General features: G+C 47.3%; 1 protein-coding gene across 3 annotated transcripts in view; it reads right to left on the bottom strand.

Annotated features, from left to right (window-relative positions):
• The window catches only part of FRMD5 (FERM domain containing 5), a 127,819-nt gene extending 116,879 nt beyond the window's left edge, over positions 1–10,940 (bottom strand). For 2 of the 3 annotated variants that reach the window (XM_082198532.1, XM_082198534.1), the window contains exon 1: positions 10,676–10,938. In XM_082198532.1, coding sequence (XP_082054658.1) covers positions 10,676–10,777 — 102 coding nt within the window. In that variant the 5' untranslated portion in view covers positions 10,778–10,938. Of the gene's footprint in view, positions 1–10,675 lie in introns of all 3 variants that reach the window. The other variant, XM_082198533.1, reaches the window with a different exon arrangement.
• Positions 10,941–16,448: the final 5,508 nt, after the last annotated feature.

Genomic DNA, 16,448 nt, shown 5'->3' with positions numbered 1-16,448 from the left:
TCATGGTCATCGTTTGAAATGCATCTAGTGTAAAAGTTGGTTGGATACAACCCAAAATGTTCAGTCCCAGGGGCTGCCCCATGGAAGATGCAGCAAACTTGGTTTCTGCTGCTCCAGAGGGGAAGAACCCAAACTAATAGATTCAAATGATAAGAAAGGAGATTTGATTCAACATCAACAACTTTCTGACAGTAGAAGCTGTTCCACAGTGGAATGGACTCCCTTGGAAGGTGGTGGACTCTCCTTCACTAGAGGTTTTTAAACAGAGGTTGGGTGGTCATCTGTCAGGGATTCCTTAGCTGTGATCCTGGCATTGCAGGAGGTTGGACTAGATGACTCTTGGGGTCCCTTCCAACTTTACAATTCTATGATTCCATGACTATAAAACAGCCTTTACTGGCATCTTAGGGGCCTCTCAGGCTGAACAGAAGCAATGGGCATCATGCAAATACAAATGTCAGTTGGAATCAGAAGGTGCCAACTCAACTGAGCAGCACACAAACAGCCATGAGATTCTCTGCTCCAATAAAAAGAGAGTCCAAGTTTCACTGAGCGGGGAAACAAAAGGAGACTGTGAGCATTCAAGCCTCAGGCAGAGCTGGCACAAGGGCGCTCCTTGCATCGATACAAAGCCACAAGTGGAAGAAATGTTGTGTAAAAGGACAGCACAATGCCCAGAATCCAGCTGTGCAACCACGGAGCAAGTGGAAAGAGCAGCGGGGTGGGTGGGTGGGTGGGTGTGGAATTGCAAGGGGGTTGTTGCAGCACAGAGCAGAATTCTGGCCACACCAGCAAGACCTTTGGCACCAGTGCAGCACCAGTATGCAAGTACATCCAAAGGCAAGAGCCAGCACCCAACAGAACTTGTACCCGAGCTTGCATCTTTCCTTCTCCCTCCTGATCCATTTTTCTTCTTGTGTCATGTCTTTTTAAATTGTAAGACTGAGGGCAAAGATGGTCTTCTTTTTGGAACGATCTGTATCCTGCCCCCAGAGTCTTCTTCTTTATTTTTTAAGCCAAAGAATGGGACAAAAGATATTTAAATAATTAAGTCAGCTTGCAACCCGGGAAAGGGGAAAAGAAAAGTAATTTCTAACCAGCCTCTTCAAGATCATTCTCATCCGGATAAAACTAGCTTTTGAGGCTGTGGAATAGGCAACACAACTCTGAATGACCAAGCGGCCCCTCCAACTGAGTGGTTTTCTTGCAGGTGTATTCTGCAACATATAATTATTGACAGAAGGATAGTGCATTAGTGGAAGATTTACCCTGGACAGTTCATGTGTCATTCCATTTGACTGCCTCCCCTATTGAGCCATTTGCGCTGCCTCCGCCTACCTGCCACATTCATCCGCCACCCAACCAGGCACACTAATGGAAACTTCCATTTTGAGAAGATTTCCATTGGGACAAAACACTAGGGATCCAAGCCACCCCAACTCTGAGCAAAAAGAAACAAACCCCAAGCCATCTGATTATTTTTGTCAACTGTTTTCAAGTGCTTTTGCTGCCGATCCAAATGAGTCATTTTTGTCCCTTCTGTTTGGAATCCAATATCTTCCAAACAACTTGTGACACTTAAAATTATTCCATTAACAAACAAGTGTTCTGTTTTTAAACAAGGCCAAGTTTCTACTTCTCATGCTTGCGTGAGCTTGTTTATTACTACTACTGTATATTTAAAAAAAACCAAAATAAAATTTCAGTCGAGGTTAACAAAGATTCTGTCCAAGCTGCTGTTAACATGATGATCTCCTACCTATTCACTCCTTACTTCCATCAAAGATTCCAACTAGTGTCTCACAAGGTTGTTGCAAAAATAAAATGGGGGGGGCATTTATACCACTTTGAGTTACAAGAGAGGTAGGATATAAATGCAATTGAGCAGTGGTTCCCAAAGGGGCAGGGGAATTACCTGGGGGGTGCTAAGAGGTCAGGTGGAGGCAGGGGGTGCTGGAGGTGTAAGTGACTCCTAGACTTTCAAAAGATTATATATTGCATCAAGGTCATCGATTTTGTCGAATTAAACTAAACAGCTTTCACTGGACTTTGAATAAAGGTGCAATTAATTGTTTTGAGTTTCATTGTGTTATTATCTTCTTTGCCGGGGCGCACAAACCGCTATTCTGAATCATGTTTTTTATAGGGCATGGTAGGGGGGCACTGGAGATGAGCTTATGGAGCCAGGGGTGGGAGCAGGCAGAGCCTACAAAAAAGTTTGGGAACGGCTTCAATAGATAAAATTAATAATGTGATAGTTATCTTTGCGGCACAAAGGATGAATAGATGCATCCACTGCTCGTTCCTGGCATGCTCCAGTTCCACCAGGTTTGACTCTGGAAGAGACTGATGGGCAACGCTGCCTGCCCTTGGCTCAGCGGCTCTCAGCCCAGCGGCTCTACCATGGCGGACCCGAAACCCTGCTCAGCAGCTGTGAGTCTCTCCCGGTGCAGCGGGAAGAGCAGCAGCGGACTCCCATTTATAACAAGTGACAACTCCTTCTCCGCAGTCCCTCAGACCTGCAAGCCTGGCCATTCCACGAGCCTTCTCCCTGCGATAATTTAATTTCCTATTCTGAGGAGACAGCGGTGGAAACAAAGACGACAGACTCGCCTCTTAATGAGGTCACACCATGCATATCCTTGCTGCATCCTCCTGGATCTAGGTTTCCTCCGGGACTGGCCTATATAAGGCTAAAATAGAATCACGAGGCTGTCATGAACCCAATGGCCACCTAGACCAACTTTCTGCAGAGAAGGCGGAATTCGCAAAAAAAAAACCAACAAGCCCAAAAAGGAACAAAGACATTGGGCACCAAATTCAGGCTCACCTGGTTCCTGCGAATAAGCCTAATTCTCTGCGGCTCCATGGCTAGAAACCCAAATCTGTAGTGAGGACTAACAGCTTGAGGGATCTAACACTTCATAGCAGGATGGGAAACCTGTGGCGCTCCCAATGTTGCTGGATGCCACACCACGGGCCATGCTGGCTGGGGTTGTGAAGGCTCATGTTAGCGCATAGGTAGTGTTTGCTTTGCATGCAGAGGGTCCCGTGTTCAATCCCTAGCACCTCTTCTTCGGTGTTCAAAATTGCCCAGGTGCATTTTGCTACTAGCATGGGTCCAGTTGTGACTACAGTGGTACCTCGGGTTAAGTACTTAATTTGTTCCGGAGGTCCGTATTTAACCTGAAACTGTTCTTAACCTGAAGCACCACTTTAGCTAATGGGGCCTCCTGCTGCCACCGCACCGCCGGAGCATGATTTCTGTTCTCATCCTGAAGCAAAGTTCTTAACCTGAAGCACTATTTCTGGGTTAGCGGAGTCTGTAACCTCAAGCGTATGTAACCCGAGGTACCACTGTACGTGGATATTTCTGAGCACCGGGTTGGTGACTGATATTTTCATCGAGGCAGCTGACTCGTGAACAGCAAAAGACAAGCGTCTTGTGCTTCTGTGCTGCAGCACGAATCATGGACCCCTTTGCTGGGCATCTTAGTCCTCCATCATCATATCAAGGAAAGTAAGTGTAGGGCTTGCACAGATACATTTGACAGTGCTGCAGCCTTTCCACAGCCCACCCAAATAGAACCAAAAAACAACAGTTTAAAAACCTCTGCCTTGGTCCATAATTAATACCATTTGGAGCCTGGCTTATATATCTGAGTTTCTAACTCTGCTCATCTTAAGGCTAAGAAATGCAACCCCCCATCTAAAACCCTGTAGAGCTGCAGCTAGTCTGTGCAGACAACACAAGGCTTAGATGGACTTTGCAAAAGGCAGCTACCAGCAAACCAGACTCTGGTACTGAGGGATCTGAGATCTTGAACAACTCGTCAACAAAACACCCCAGCATTACCACCACCAAGGCGGCCTTTCACAGGAAAGAGTTACATTCGTGTAGCCTGAAACTGGCCCATTCTTCTCATCCCTTATGACCCCAAGCGAGCTCACTGCTGCCTTCAGTAAGCAGAAGGCCAGTTCCAAAATCACAGGGAGTCTGGCATCGGGAACGAAACAGCAGATGGCATCTCAAAATGCCCTGTGATGGAACACACATTCCCAACTAATCGAGAACATCGCCTGTGTTCAAAGCATCCACTCTAAGCACCAGAGTCAATAGCACCGGAAGGCCGAATTTCTGGTACGTGAAAGATCATGTTCGATGTATGTGCATAAGCAGCAGGTAACAAATAGGCCAATGCACTAAGTGAGGAGCTTGTCTGTGTTCCTGGGGTTAGCAAACAGGATAGAGGTGTACCTTCAGAGGTATTAATTCTCAAGGCAAAGAAAGAATTAGCCATAGGTGAATTTACCCTGACTGAATTCAGAACGGAGCTCAGAAAGCTATGTTACTGTCTAAACACAGCCGTGCACATGCTCCTGTTTACTCTGCATCCAGTGCACTCCCATTGCTGGTTTGGGAAGAGGTGTACACATGGTGTCAGCCACAATCCACATTAATCCTGTCCTTTCTGATTAAATACTGCATTTGGACACATTTCCCCTCCAAATTGGGAAAAGGAATGACCTAGGCTCTTTTTCTGAGTCCGGTTCCAAATCTGGGAACCCGTTATTCTCCTAATGATTTATTTATTTAATGCATTCCCCCCCCTACACTCCTCTGTTGAAAAAGACTCTCAGAACAGCCTGCAAAGCTAAATACAGTGGTACCTCGGGTTAAGAACTTAATTCGTTCTGAAGGTCTGTTCTTAACCTGAAACTGTTCTTAACCTGAATCACCACTTTAGCTAATGGGGCCTCCCACTGCTGCACGATTTCTGTTCTCATCCTGAAGCAAAGTTCTGAACCCGAGGTAATATTTCTGGGTAAGCGGAGTCTGTAACCTAAACCCCCTCCACCTCTACAATCTCTCTCTGACATCCTGATAAAAATGTGTTTCCTGAGGCTTGTTACTCAAGAGATGCTCTAGGTCAGCCTTTCTCAACCTCTGGGTCCCCAGATGATGTTGAACTACAACTCCTATCACCTGTAGCTAGCAAGGCCAGAGGTCAGGGATGATGGGAGTTGTGGTCCAGCAACATCTGGGGACCCACAGGTTGAGAACAGCTGCTCTAGATGAAGGAGGAAGGTGGGGGGTGAGGCTTCCTCAGAGAGAAACCTTATCGTATCACCAACTCGACTCAAGGGAGAGGGAGTTGTGGAACAGAGAAAGCTTTTCTTTTAAGACAGAGAAGACCGGGGGTGGGGTGGCATAAGGCTGCCCTCCCATCAAAGGAGAGTCTTTGGAGCATAGAAGTGGCTGTCATCAGCATCACCAGCAAGAAGCGTAATAGAAAGGGGGCCCAGAACCTGCTAACGTTGACCGTAATCCCCCACTGAATTCTCCTATAAACTGAGCACTTCAGAGTGAACAGCCTCCTCCGGGCGATACGATGGTGTGTTATGCAAACTCATGGATTCCCCTGCTCATTTTAGAACTCCAGAAAACCAAGGAAAACGACATAGAAGGCTGCCTTACACTGAGTCAGTGTAAGGCAGTGTAAGACCCTTGGGTCCATCTAGCTCTGGCAGCAGTTCTCCAGGGTTTCATACTGGGGAAGCCTCCCAGTCTTACCAGAAGATGCTACCGGAGATTGAACCTGGAACCTTCAGCATGCAAAGCGGATGGTCTGCCATGGAGCCACAGGCCTTCCTCAGTCTAAAACATGGACAGGGCTCAGAAGGCAACTCACTTGACTGCTGGCCAGAGGGTGACAAGAACGGCATGAGAGGGTCGAGTGAGCATGCTTACCCCCGCAGACCTCCAACCATGTGCTTTTACTTAACCCACCGTCATCATAACACCTGAAAAGGGCTTATCATAGAACTGCAGACTTGTAGGGTCACCTATTCCAACCCCTTGCAATGCAGAAACCAGAGCAAAAGAATCTCTGACAGATGGCCATCCAATCTCTGCTTTGCAGGCATAGGCAAACTCTGGCCCTCCAGATATTTGGGACTACAATTCCCATCATCCCCGACCACTGATCCTGTTAGCTAGGGATGATGGGAATTGTAGTCCCAAACATCTGGAGGGCCAGAGTTTGCCTATGCCTGTTCTAACGTTTCTCTTTTCTTGCAATCCATTGGTTCGGCTCCTACCCACACCCTACCAAACCGCGCTGAGAGCTGCATGGTGTGCACAGAACCTATGCGCAGGGTGACCTAGTGCGCTGTCCCCGTTGCTGTCATCTTTTAAAAGCAACCCCTCCAAACGTTATCGGTGAAAATGCTTGGGACTTAAATGAACAAACAGTAAATTTTAGTTACAGTGCTTGTACGAGATTGACAGTCAATTCGGCACTGGCGGTGGCGGAGGCAGAGTGGGGCCTGCGAGATCTGCTCCCAGGCAGTAGCCCCTCCAGAGGGAGCCCCAGCACACCTGCGGTTATTTGCCGTGCAAGAGTGTCAGCATCACAGCGAAGCAAGTTGGTGGGAGGCCGATGGAGAGACAGCTGCTGCCCATCCACTTCCAATGACACAGCTCTCTCTTGGGGGTCTTGGGGTCCTGCCTCTGGAAGGTGGAAGAACAGAAGTGTCTGTGGTTCAGGCTGCATTCAAGGGCAGTCAGGATGAGTGAAGGGGATTTTTCATTTTTCTTGCATTAGGAGAGCAAGTCATTAATGTAGGGAACATGAGAGAAATTTACTTTTGGAAAGGGAAAAAATGAATCAGGGATAATTCATTAATGGAGTTGTTTTGGGAAGGTCCAGGACGAAAATTAACTCCTTAGGATTAAATCCAATCTAAAATTAAATCCAACTGAGAAGGGAAATTAATCTGAAAAGAGAGGAGACAGAATCATGCAGTTTGAAACAACCCCAAGGGTCATCTAGTCCAACCCCCTGCAATACAGGAATATTTTCTTAAATAAGCATATTCTTAAATGAAAGCAGAGCAGCAGTAGCAGCATGGTTCAGGGTTTGGGCTCTTGCAGCACACAGGAAGCTGCCTTATACCAAGCCAGATTCATTGGTCCACCCAACTCAGTGTTGGCTACACTGACCGGCAGCAGCTCTCCAGGATATAAGGCAGGGGACAGTTCCATCAGTTTGACACTGATTTCAGAAAGAACACGTCAAATGTCCATTTTCCACAACAGAGTGCAAGCTACAACTGCATTTTGGATAACGTCATGTGAACACAGGTTAAAAGCCCGGCAGTGAGCGTCCAGTCCATGGGGGTGTGAACTCAGCCACAGTAAACAGGGAAGGAATTCCAGGAGCAATAGAATTATTCTACCCATTCATCCGCTGCAAAGTCAGGCTCTACAATTCTCATCTCTCTCCCCTCAACTTTGGGTAGAGTTGAAGTGAGGTACAGTGGGAGCAGTACTTGGAAGCGGTGAGGCTTGGAGCCCCCCACCTTTGAAGAATCACCAGCCACCGGCACGGATTTATGCCTGAAATCATCCCACCCAAAAGGTTCCTTACGATGCAACAAGACTCTTCCCTGGCTTTGCTACAACACAGACCAGCACAGCCACTCCTCTAAAAATAATCTTATGTGGTACCTGGATTTATTCTCCATCACAGGTCAGGCACAAACCAGAACTGTACCACTGCCAGTTTTTCAGGAGCCCCCCAGAAGTGCTGATGGACTCATATCCATGCTTATATGGAAGGCTACTGGGTCTTTCTGACAAGCGGGACGGGACCCCTCCCTCAAAGGCAAATGCTCCCCAACACAAAAAGGGACATGCACTTCAGATGGGCTCTGCCATCATTTGAATCCACCACCCCAATCCAAACACAGCACAGCCATGAGTATGGACAGATCATTTATACAAATCCTTTCAACTCAATCTCCAACAGTGAGTGTTCAAATATATCTTCTGTCTTGGAAACCTATTATTCTTCGCCTGACTTAATTAAAACAGTATGAGGGACAAGAAAGTGCATATACCTGCATTCATATTTTAAAAAAGTCAAAATGGTGCATATAGGGTTTTTTTAAAAAAAATGCTCTTGAAACCAAATCCCTGAACCCAAGTAAGTGGATTCGGCATTTTCCAAAGGAATGACCTTCAGAACTCACTCTCGGTTTGCAAGACTGCACACCGAGCAGGCAGCAATTCCTCATGATTGTGAAACATTACCCATCACCATTGTGCATACAGATGTCCATTTCTCACAGCCTGCAAATGCTTTTCCTCAGACCGAGCATGCAAAAAACAAGGTTCACAATCTTTCACTCTCTCCCCCTGATCCACGCAAACAGACAGGCGCAGATGTGACTGCAGCCACCCAGGTGGCCAAAGGAACACCAGCTAATCATTTCTATCCTCAGTGCAGCGGAACCACCAGAACCAAGCAATTGGATCACACACTGGATGCAGCAGCACAAGAGGCAGAAATCTCCATCAACTGCAAAAGGTGGCTTCAATTTTCTTTCCCCACCAGAAGCCAAAACCAAAACATTATATGCCGTGTGGCCCCCACCTTGCAACCTTGTTCATCCACTTCATTTACCTGATAGACATTCTATCCCAGATAAAGCATACACAAAAGTCAATTGGGGTTAAACAGAAGAAGTCAGTTTGTCATCTGAAGAGTGTGGCAGAAAAGAGATCCACAGAACAAAGAATATTCCCTTGGCAAATGACAGAAACCAGCATCTGTTAATGCCCACCCCCCTTTGGTTACAAGCAAGAATATTGTGTCCCCAAACTCTTCCTTGTAGCAAATAAGCCAACAATGTATTGTAGATGTCTACACACAATATCGAGACACAGATACACATCCTAGGGGGCTTTGCAATACTTGGCATTACCAATGCACAGAGAAAGCCAGAGGAAAATTAGGCTGCAGTGCACTCCTACCTACGAATTAGCCCCTGTGAACATAGCAGGTCTTACTTCCAAGGCAACGTGGATTGCATTATTAGAGGCAGCTGGAGTGATGCATGAATTACACATTCAGCCCCAAACCTTGCCAGCCTTCGCTCCTGCTCACACATTGCAGCAGTAGCAGCAGCTGCTGCTACTACGAGCTTGGCGAGACCCACATTCGTTCAGAAGAGTCCAAGGATGAAGCTGCCTTCAGTCCACCTGGGCTCTCACTTGAAATGGTACATCAGCCTTTGGAAACACACAAGGGACGAACCCCCCTTCTGCTGAGGGTGCTGTGATTAAGCCACATCCAGGCCTTTGTGCTCACAACAGACAATGTGAAAAGAGAAATGCCACCTAAGAAAAATTAATGCACATCCTTAGGGGTAAAACAGACACGCACTGACAATGCAACATGTCAAAAAAAAAAGCGGGAGAGGAAAGAAGAGAGCAGACTGTGTAAAGAGAGACTTTCTCCGGCATGGGTGTCGTTCCTCCAGTGACCTTGAAGAGAATGTGCCCGATTACCTTTACAGATCACCTGAGCAGGTGCTTCAATATCTCTCCAGATCTCCTACCTAGGACATTACTGCTCAAGCACAACATGAGAACTGCACCATTTTCTTCAAGTGAAAACTGAAAAAGTGTCTAGTCCTCAAGGATTGGGGGAGGGGGGATCATGGGGAAAGCTCTGGCTAGATCAACAAAAGCCTACATAGTAAAGTAGGTGTCAGTGGGAATTATAGCCTAACCTCTGGGTTCTAGACTAAACAGTGGGCCCAGGGGAGTCTGAAAAGGGCCCCCATGAGATTTAATGCCTCCATGTAATGGAGAGGAACTACTGAGTCCACCTGGGCTGGGGGGGGCCCTCAGCCTTTCGGCTACTGCCCATAAGTCTTAATGATCTGGCCCTCCTCCCCTCTGCCCAAGATGATGGCAATGCAAACAGAAAGAGTTCAGCGAGCATCCCCATTAAAGAAAAATAAGATGCATCCAACCCCATTAAAGGCGAAAGAATTGTGGACACGTCGTTATCTCTCCTAAGAAGATCTGCCACTCTCGGGAGCTAGCCAGCCTGGGGTGTTTTCAGGATCTTTGCTGCACCCAATTAAGGAGCCCGCCCTGCTGGAAGCCAGGAGGGGCCCCCAAAGGGAGAGAGGGTGCTCCATGCCCCGCTCTCTGGAGACAAAAGAGGTCGCTCCCCTCTTGCCCAGATTTTCGCCGGTCCCAGGCTAAGCGGAAGCCCCCAAGAGGTCTGTGCTCTCCAGGCACCTATGGACGCCCCTCTTCTCTCGGGCGCTCTGCCCTTCCTCCACCACCCCGGGTCTGCTAGGTCTCCCTTTCTCACCCTTGGGGACGGAACACCGACGGGTGGGGGAGCCACCCCCTCCTCCCACCCCACCCCCTTTTAGCCAAAAAGGCACGGAGCTTTGAAGCCGAGGTGGAATTCTCTCCCCGCCCCCCTTTTGGTGCAACGCCAGCCCGGAGGGCGCCCCAAGAGAGAGAGAGAGAGAGAAAGCGAGCGCGCGGCTCCTTCGCCTGGATGGCGGCGGCGGCAGGAGAGCCACAGGTCTCGCCTCCGCTTTGTTCTTCGCCGCCGCCGCCGGCTGCAAAGTTAGCGCTGCCAGCGGGGAAGTTGCGCCGCTCTGCCCTCCGGCGAGCTGGGCAAGGCGGGCGGAAGAACGGACGGGGATCCCCGCTGCCTCCCCGAGGGCTGGGGCAGGAGGCGAGCGGGCACGTCGGGGCGCGGGTGCCCGGAAAGGCGGCGGCGATCCTATCATCCCCCCACCCCACCCCCCACTGCACATTCGGTCGGTCAGTCGGTCTCCCGGCGCCGGGACGCACCTGGATGGTGCAGGAGTACTCGCTGTCGTCCAGGAGGCGGACGGTGCAGCTGTAGTCGCGCTCCAGGCTCCTGCTGCTGCCGCTCATCAGCCGGCTGAGCATCTTTGCCTGCCGGCAGCCCGGCCACCAGGAGGAGGAGGAGCTGCTGCGGGGAGGCGGCGCGGCTCCGGCGGGCCGGCGAGCGGGCCTCTCACATGGTGGGCGCCTGCCTTTGGCCGCCGCCGCTGCTTCTGCCGCCGCCTCCTCCTCCTCGCCTCCGCCTCCTCCTCGCGTTCCGTCCGCACAAAGCCCGGCCGGGAGGAGGCGGGCGCGAGGCTGGAGCGGTGCAGCGGCGTCGGGAAGGTTGCGCTAGGGCGGCCGTCGACCGCGGCAAAGGCCAATCCCAGCGCCGCAACGCGTCTGACGGGCTTCGGCGCCGACCAATAGGGCGCCGCCTGGGAGGGTCGCTCTTGGACGACTCCTCCTCGCGCCCACCGCTGGCGCTGCGTTTGCAGTTGCTGCTGCTGCGGGTGACCAGGGCGCGCAGCACCCGCAGTTATTGCAGCAGCAGCAGCAGCGACAGCGGCGGTGTCTACAAGCGCTCCGATGCAGCAGCAGCAGCAGCAGGACCCCCGCCCCCCCCCCGAGAAGACCGCAGACCGGGAGAGTCCCGGGTTTCTTACTGCTGGGGGACCCGGCCGGTAGCTTGCCTGCGAGGCAGAGCGCTTCTCCAGGCCACTGCCGAGAGATCGCCTCTTGCTGCCTTTGGCCTCGACCCTCTACGGGTCCCGGTACAAAGGAGGGGGCGGGGTAGAAAAGGCAGGCATGTGCTTAGAGGAACGGGGGCGGGGGAGGCAACCGCCAAGGGAGAACAACCCAAGGGGTGGGGGGGGGGGCGGAAGACTTCCTCCTCTGCAGGAAGGCTCCGGGGAAAGACGGGCATCTCGAGGATTCAGGGCCAGTTAAAGATGGGACATGCTTCTGGCCAGCTATAGCAAAGCCTCTCTGTCTTTTTGCCATAAGGCCACAAACCTTCAAAAGCGGGTGAGTGAAAATTAACCAGACAGGCCTGCTGTGATGGGGAGAAGCGACGGACGGCTCGAACCCAAGCCCCCAACGCCCGTCTGTAAATTTCATCCAATTCCGTCAAAAGTGGGGGGGGGGGGGAGAGTAATAGCCGTTGTTTTTTGTTTTAATTCCCCTAAGAGTGAACAGAGAGGAACAGATCTTAGGTTTTCCTGAACTGGTACATCAGAGCTGAACTGGAAAGCCTCCAAGTTGTTCCGAGCCTAGTCAGGCTGTTTCCTAAACCATCCAATTGGGGGCTGAATTATCTTCTGGCTGGTGCACTCTCCCAATTTAAATTCATTCCTGAGTATCTGATCTGTTGTTTTGTAAATTCGTTTTGGACCTGTGGGATCACTTATACATCGAATAGAAGAATTTGGAGCTGTCAGCCTAATCTTCCTCTTCACCTAGAGTTTCAGTTCTTAAGTGCTCAAAGTGATCTCTCATATATATATATATATTTGAGTCATGCTAGAACATGGCATCAGGCCCTGAATTTTAATGTTGAAAGGGGGATCCCCAATTATAACGAATGCCCAAATGTTTGGCAGCTTGCTTGTGAAAGGGCATGGAGTCCTCTTGAGAAATATTGATACAGGTGTGTTTTTATACAATAGTTACAGCTTCATAAGTTCATAATACAGTATATTGTTGGTTTAAGGGTACATCACACAAATCTGATTGTAATACAATAGAGTACAATATATAAAATAAAAGCAGCAATTAAAATGCAATTAAAATCAATATGAATATTTAATGCAGACATGCTATAGTTCACCTAAATAAAGTTTGTCAATCACAGTTTTGGGACCCCTTGGCTTTATATGTATGTAAGACACCAGAAAGTTCTGCCTATATTGATAATATCACACTTTAAATAATACAGAAACAATCATCCAGTTATCACTTCAGGTCACATTGAGTTAAAGTGTACAGCTGGATATTATCTAGAAATTTCAAATTCCAATACTGTAGTTTATAAATGAACTCCCATCTTTTGATACATCTATCATCAGCTCATCCTCCTCAGACAGCAGTGTACTTTTAAGTTTGTAAAAAACTACGGTATATTTCAGATTTTCATATACTGTTACATTGTATCTGATTAATTGCTATCACCAACTTTGCTGGAATTAATGTGAAAACGAGTTCTTAAATCTGTCTTCCAAATGATACCTTTTAGGCTACAAAGGAACATTTACTTTGGGTCTAAAGCGATATTAGATCTAATTATATCACTGATAAGATTCAAGATTTCCTGCCAAAAGGGCTTGTCTCTTGATTCTAGTGCTCTGAAGCAGCCATCCTGATCATTGGCTAGCCATGTACATGCACACACAGGAACATCAGTTTTGCTCCTGGGACAAGCACAAACATCTGAAGAGTCGGATTGTTGGAGAATTTCAGCAGAAAAGGACAGAAATGAACTGTGTCTGTTTTTTCGTCCCATGTCTGGAATGGAAATCAATCCAGTCAATACAATCAGTATTCACTGTTGTTTTCAGTTCACAAATAGTACCTACTACACCCATTTGCACTGCATTCCATTTGCATTTAAATGATGTGGAATGACATAATTGTAATTAATTACACAGAATTTTGCCACAGCCGGCAGCAAGACAGATAACGTAGTTTTCATTGGAAGTTAAACTGCAGTGGAATGGAAACAGCACTTCATGCGAAAGACATGGGGCAGAATGGAAACCGATGCTTTATTATGCAAGAACATTCATCTTTTATTTGTGTCAAGTATACTGTGTTTTCTATAGTGGTGTGTGTTCATAGAGTTGGATCTAGAAGCCCTGCTAAACATTTTTGTTCTGTATGAGGCAAGAGAGTCCCTCAGTGGTCGAGTAAGCAAATTCAGTCATAGCTTGAGGCTAGTCACAGCACCAAGGCTGGCCTTCTCCTCCATCCACTGTGCGGCAACATCACAGCATTTGACAAGCACTGGATTTAATTTGCATTTCAGCTAAACTACTCCTGGCATTCCTTGCTTTGAACTCTGCTTGAATCTTCCAGTGTCTGATTTCAAAGACCCAGTTGGAATGGATGCCTTCCCAGCAGCTCACGCACAGCATGGCTCCATGCGCACTGAATGCACATTCATGCTTCTACCTGTTGCATTGCTTTATCAGATCAGCAAGGCAGGCAATTTGACCGGGGGGCGGGCGGGCGGCAGTGGCCTACCATGACCTTTCATGATATACTGATTTACTTTGGATCAACTGATAGGTTTAAAAGGCAAAATATCAATTAGCTAAACGGATTTCATTGGTGCCTAGGTTGCATCCTTATCAGAACACTAAGCAACTGAATTTTGTCACCAAACTTGAAACCTGTCCGAAAGAGCTGGGGAAAGGCTCCAAGATGCTGTCTCAAACTTCCTTGACTACTATTCAAATTTTGTGAAGAAAAAGCTGCTTTTTACCAATCTGGCTTTTAAATAATGCCACAGTTATTACAACATTTATATACAACCTTTCGACCAAGAAGCTGAAAGTGGCAGACATAGTTCTCTACATCTTAACTTCACAACAACCCGATGTGGTGGGTTAGGCTGAGAGAGTGACTGGCCCAGGGTCACTCAGTGAGGGATTCAAACTCTGCTCTCCCAGGTGCTAGTCTGACACTCTAACCACTACACCACACTGACGCCTTACAGTAAAATGTCAACATATCAGTTCTGTTAGCAGCACTTTGTTGTCTCTCCCTGCCCCCCCCTGCAACCAATTAGCAACCAGACAGACACTCATGAATCTCAGAATAAGATGGCATGTTTTGAGTGTGACTTGAAAAGAGCATGGTTGGTTCTTTGGGGTCACCAAGTAAATAAATGCTGCAGTCTTCCTTTTGGTATTCCTCACTCTCATTCATACTTTCTTGGTAAGAAAAACACTTAATGGAACTGTGTATTTGCTGCTACACGTAAAACGCTTCACACTTCCTCACACACAATCTAGGAAGATTCAGCGCTGTTTATATTGATGTCATCTAAAAAATCAATACCTTGATGCATTGAGTGTTTTTACTCAGTATATGGCAATTTTCCAATAAAAACATGGTTATAAATAACTTGATGCAGACCATTTGAGGGGGCTGAAGTATTACCAGAACTTATGGTAATATGGTCAAGGAAGAAGTGCCTTTGTCTAAGACAGCATCCATCACTCACTGCAAAGGAACTCGGGCTTTCTGTACTCCCAAGGTGAAACAAGTAAGCAAGCAAGCCCACCCTCATTTTCTTCATTATCTGCATTCCTGGATATGTGCATTTGGAGCCTGGAGGACCAAAGCGCAAACATGAAAACACTAAGATTTAAGATGGCAGTTCTATAGGATGCAGCCAAGTCATTTTGGGGAGGACCTGATGATGCAGCTGCTTCAAACAGTGCCTACTATATCCAGTGGTCCCATTTTGTCACAAGCACAAACTTCTGTCTGAACAAAAGGTGCCATTTGCTGGCATTTCACGCAAGCCTGAACCAGATGTTTCAACTTGGCATTAATCTTGCCACCAATTATAGAACTGTAGTGTTGGAAAGGACCCTGAGGATAATCTAGTCCAACCCACTGCAGTGCAGGAATATGCAGCTGTCCCTTTCGGGGATCGAACCTGCAACCTTGGTGTTGTCAGTAATCATGAGCTTCCTTCTTTGTTTTCATTAAGAAAAATGCAATCCCTTAGGAACAGTGGAAGAAAAATGATAAAGTATTAGAAGGAAGTTGGTAATAGACAAGAATTTGATATATAATGCATTGGAAGAGTTTGAATAAAAACACAATGGCGGTGAGGGTGGGAAGTCAATACATGAAACAATGCAACTATTTAATTAAAAGCTAATTTGGGAAAAAAATCCATAAAACTATATTGGAGAAGTGCAATTCCACATTTGCTTATAATTATTCCCACCCTTCAATTTTTTGCATCTTTTCACACAGCCCTTTGGAACTGTCCTCTGCATGCCATACGATGATTGGATTAGCAGAGCACCACCACCATGGCTTTTCATGTACCATCTGTTTGAGGTTTGAAATGATAAAACCTTCATAAAATGACTGGCAATTCTGGCCAAATTTTCAGCTGTTTGGTTGGCTTGCTGTTCAGTAGTTTACTCCATACCCCAAGGCACACAAACCTTTATGCATCTCCCAATCACCTGCATCTGCTTTAATAAAAACTGGCCAGTTTAGGCAAGACAGTAGCATAAGCGTTCTTAAGAACACCTGCAGTTTTTGATAAGTTTGAGTTTCTTTCTGCTTCTGCCAGTTATGGGCAGTGTGTAAAAAAATCTGCAGGGCTCTACATGTCTCACTGAAAATGGGCTGCTGTTCTTTGTATATTGCATTTAGCAAGGAAAGTGCAGATTGTTCACTCTTTTCCACTTACCTGTAGCAGAACAGCCTGGCTCTGTCATTTTGGGTTTCACTCAAGTCTGTTGTGGAAGTCTTACAGACTCTCATTCTGTTCTTTCCATCTTCCAAGTATTATATGCTGCTCCATAGACCCATGAGGACCAATTATACCACTGGATGCACAGTTTTTCATACCGTCCTCATGATCTACTAGTTACAAGCATTTATTTCCTCTTTCTTCAAATCTGAAAAATAAACAGCTACTGATCTCTTGTCTAATAATAAGGTTATATTTTGAGCTACCAGGATGTAAAAGAATGTAAGTGCCTTTTCTTTTGCTTTGCTAAATTTTACCTAATGACAGGGGCAT

The sequence above is a fragment of the Podarcis vaucheri genome (genome assembly GCF_965113315.1).
Source record: "Podarcis vaucheri genome assembly, chromosome: 14".
Classification (NCBI taxonomy): domain Eukaryota; kingdom Metazoa; phylum Chordata; class Lepidosauria; order Squamata; family Lacertidae; genus Podarcis; species Podarcis vaucheri.
Note: the sequence above shows the minus strand (reverse complement) of the source record. Positions and strands in the feature narration are given on the sequence as shown.